General features: G+C 40.9%; 1 protein-coding gene across 1 annotated transcript; it reads right to left on the minus strand.

The window, feature by feature from the left end:
* Positions 1–255: 255 nt before the first annotated feature.
* On the minus strand, positions 256–2,306 carry LOC133830519 (transcription factor TCP14-like). Its single transcript, XM_062260509.1, has one exon. It carries the CDS (start codon positions 1,935–1,937, stop codon positions 612–614), a length of 1,326 nt encoding a protein of 441 aa, XP_062116493.1. The 5' UTR covers positions 1,938–2,306; the 3' UTR covers positions 256–611.
* Positions 2,307–3,129: the final 823 nt, after the last annotated feature.

The raw sequence follows: 3,129 nt of genomic DNA on the forward strand, positions 1-3,129 counted from the left end.
GGACAAGAGAAAAAATTAATATTTATATATTTATATATATGTGTGTGAAAATGAAATATACTCAATTATTAGGTAGGTGGGAAATTTATATACAATGCATGGCTAATATATATATATATATATATATGTGTGAATAATAATAAAGTTATGTGACTTGGTACCAGTACACATACAGAAGCTATGTGTTACAATGTGTATATTTGTTTGCTTTTGAAAAATTAAATTAAATTAGAAAGTATAGAGAGAGAGAGAGAGTTGCACAAACAATGATGACATTAATAATGTAAGATGTAGTAAATCCCAAAAATATAAGAAACTATAATAGTGCCCAAAGAAAAGGAAAAAAACAGCCAAAAATACCCATGTTAAGTAGCTAGTGAAATATATAATGTCTTTCCCAAATCCTTATATTTATATATTAAAAAAATTAATTAGAAAAGCCCCCCACCCATATTAATCACACTCAAAAAAATTTGGAATAAATAAAAAACTCAAATTTTTCAGAAGCAATATCAAACCTCACGTGTGGTGTTACACATAAAACTACTACACATGTGGAGAAAAATGGCGACGACCATGCCATGAATATCATCATGATCATCACCATCGATCTATGAGTGATGACTACTGTTCGTATCGTGGCGATCATCGCCGCCGCCATCGCCGTGATGCGAGTGGGACCCACTTGCTTGCGAGTCCGATACTCCGGTGCCTGAAAGGTGTCTGTACGGATTTAGCCCGGTCAGCATGCCCAAGTGCCCGTCTCCGCCTCCGCTCAAATTATTACCTCCGCCACCACCACTACCGCCGCCTCCACTGTCGTTTGAACCACCTAATTGCTGACTAGGTAGTAGGGCAAAAGGAGGAGGAAAATTCATGAAATGCAAGCCACTAGACATAGTTCCCCTGTACAAACCACTGTTTTGGACCGAAGGATTGAACGCCCATATAGGGTCATGATGGCCGCTCATCACTTGGCTATTCGAATTCGCCACCATCCAAAAATTCGCCGGAATCTGACCACCGTGGTGGTGGTGACTTGCCGGAACCGAGCCTGCACCACTAGATTGCATAAGGTAACTCCCCATTTGATTCAACTCCTGGTCCGCCGCCGTGGCTTGTCTCCGCTTATTCCTCCCCTCCATACCATCTTCCCCAGCCGACTCCGAAAAGTCCAACGACGTCGTTGCGTCTCTCAATTCTTGTTTCGCCTGCAACATGGGGTGAAAGTTGACCGCTGACGCTGGCGACTGAAAGTTCAGCAGCGTCGCGGTCGAATTATTATTGTTGTTGTTATTACTACTATTGTTATTTTCGGACGACGGCGATAACCCAATTCCCGGGAAGAAACTACTGCTAGTGCGCCGTGCTGCCGGGACCGAAAAATTAGGGTTGTAGTATGAAGACCGGATATGAGATGGTAACGACATACTGGAGCCTGAGCTCCGGAGAGATATGTTGAGGGAGGTGAAGTTGGCGGGGATGGTACCGGTTCCGGTAGCGGCGATGACGGCAGGCTCCGCTTGCTGGAGGAGCCACTCGATGGTTTCCCCATCGGACTTGTGACCGAGCTCTCTGGTGAGCTGGAAGACCCGGGCAGCGCAGAGGGCTGGCATTCGGATGCGGCGGCCACGGCCATCCACCTTTGTGTGCCGGTCTTTCGTGGAGGTTCTCTTGGGCGCGGGCTTCTTTAAAGAAGTCTCGGTTGCGGCGACTACGATAGCAGTACTAGTAGTATTAGCACTAGTACTACACGATGTTGTACTGAGGTCTGTGGTGCCGGCGGAGATGGCGAGAGAAGGGTAGGCAGCGGAGCTTGAAGTACATGAAGCTTCTTCTTCCTTCTTTTCTAGTAATTGGAATGGAAAATTGGGTCGGTGATGTTGCTGGTGTTGGTGTTGGTGATGATGGTGGTGAAAATCATCGCCTCCTTCCATGATCGCATGTAGAGAACTATAGTAGTAGTACTAGTAGAAGAAGAAGAGGAAGTAGTAATAGCAATGGTTATAGTAACAGTAGTGGTACTACTTAGATTGCAGGGATATGATCGAGAGAGATTTGAGTATAGTGAAGTAGTGATGAAAGGTTTTGTTTAATGATCTTTACTTATTGTTGTTGGTGTTGGCCCTTTGGTGGGTCTTTTTTTTTTTGTGTCTAAATTCTTATTGAGACTGATGGTTTAGGAGTAGCAGCTAGCTATGGGGGAGAGAGATTTATTTATTAAGAGGATAAGAGAGAGAAGAAAGGCAAGGAGAAGCTTAGCTAGCTAGCTTTAAGCAACAAAGATAATGAGTGGGAATTATATGGGTGAGCTTTAAAAAGCAAAAAAAAATAGGAAAAGAAATTTTTGCTTTGCTTTTGTTGTTGATGTTGTTGTATTGAGCTTTTCCTTTCTTTCTTTCCTTCTTTCTTTATTTCCTATATTTATTTATTGAATATATTTTGTTGGGTTAGGGAGGGAAAAAAAATCTAGATTTTAATTTTCATTTCATTTTCTCTTTGAAGATGGTTAATTGAGAAAGTGAGAGAGAGGAGAAGAGAAGAGAGGAGGATTCTTTTTTATTGTGGTTGGACAGCCCCTTTGGTTCAGACTCCACGTGAGGTGCTCTTTTTATCATTCAATCCATAAAGACAATGGTGGCCGATGTGGGACCCAATCCCGAGTCAAAAAATAAAAAATAAAATTGAGAGACTTGGAAAGGAAAGATTATCAAATGGGTCCCTTCTCATTCAAGTAATCATTTCAGTTTGCCCTTTGGCTCTTTGCCTTTTGTATCTGAACCTTTGCTAAGACACAGAGAAAGAAAGAGAGAGAGAAGACTTTGAAATTCCCTCAAGATTAATACCATTTAGCCTTTTTGCTCTTCATCCTCTCACATTAATTTCTCACTAATATCAATTTATTATATACATATACTCTTATTAGGAGTGTTCTAATTAATCCAGATCAGCTACTATAATATCAATTGAATTACTACAATAGATGTATCATGACTCATGAATGCAAAAGAATATATATGTTATATATTGGAAATGAAATTGCTGGCTTATTTTTTTAAAATAATGAAAAGAAAACACAGGAACAGGCCAATTATGGATCCAATTGACACCTTTTTCCCATCATGAAAA

Source organism: Humulus lupulus, chromosome 4 (assembly GCF_963169125.1).
Source record: "Humulus lupulus chromosome 4, drHumLupu1.1, whole genome shotgun sequence".
In the NCBI taxonomy this organism is placed as follows: domain Eukaryota; kingdom Viridiplantae; phylum Streptophyta; class Magnoliopsida; order Rosales; family Cannabaceae; genus Humulus; species Humulus lupulus.

What these genes read in the sequence shown, in the direction of transcription:
- LOC133830519 (XM_062260509.1), bottom strand. Translation starts at nt 1,937, where the DNA reads ATGGAAGGAGGCGATGATTTTCACCACCATCATCACCAACACCAACAC.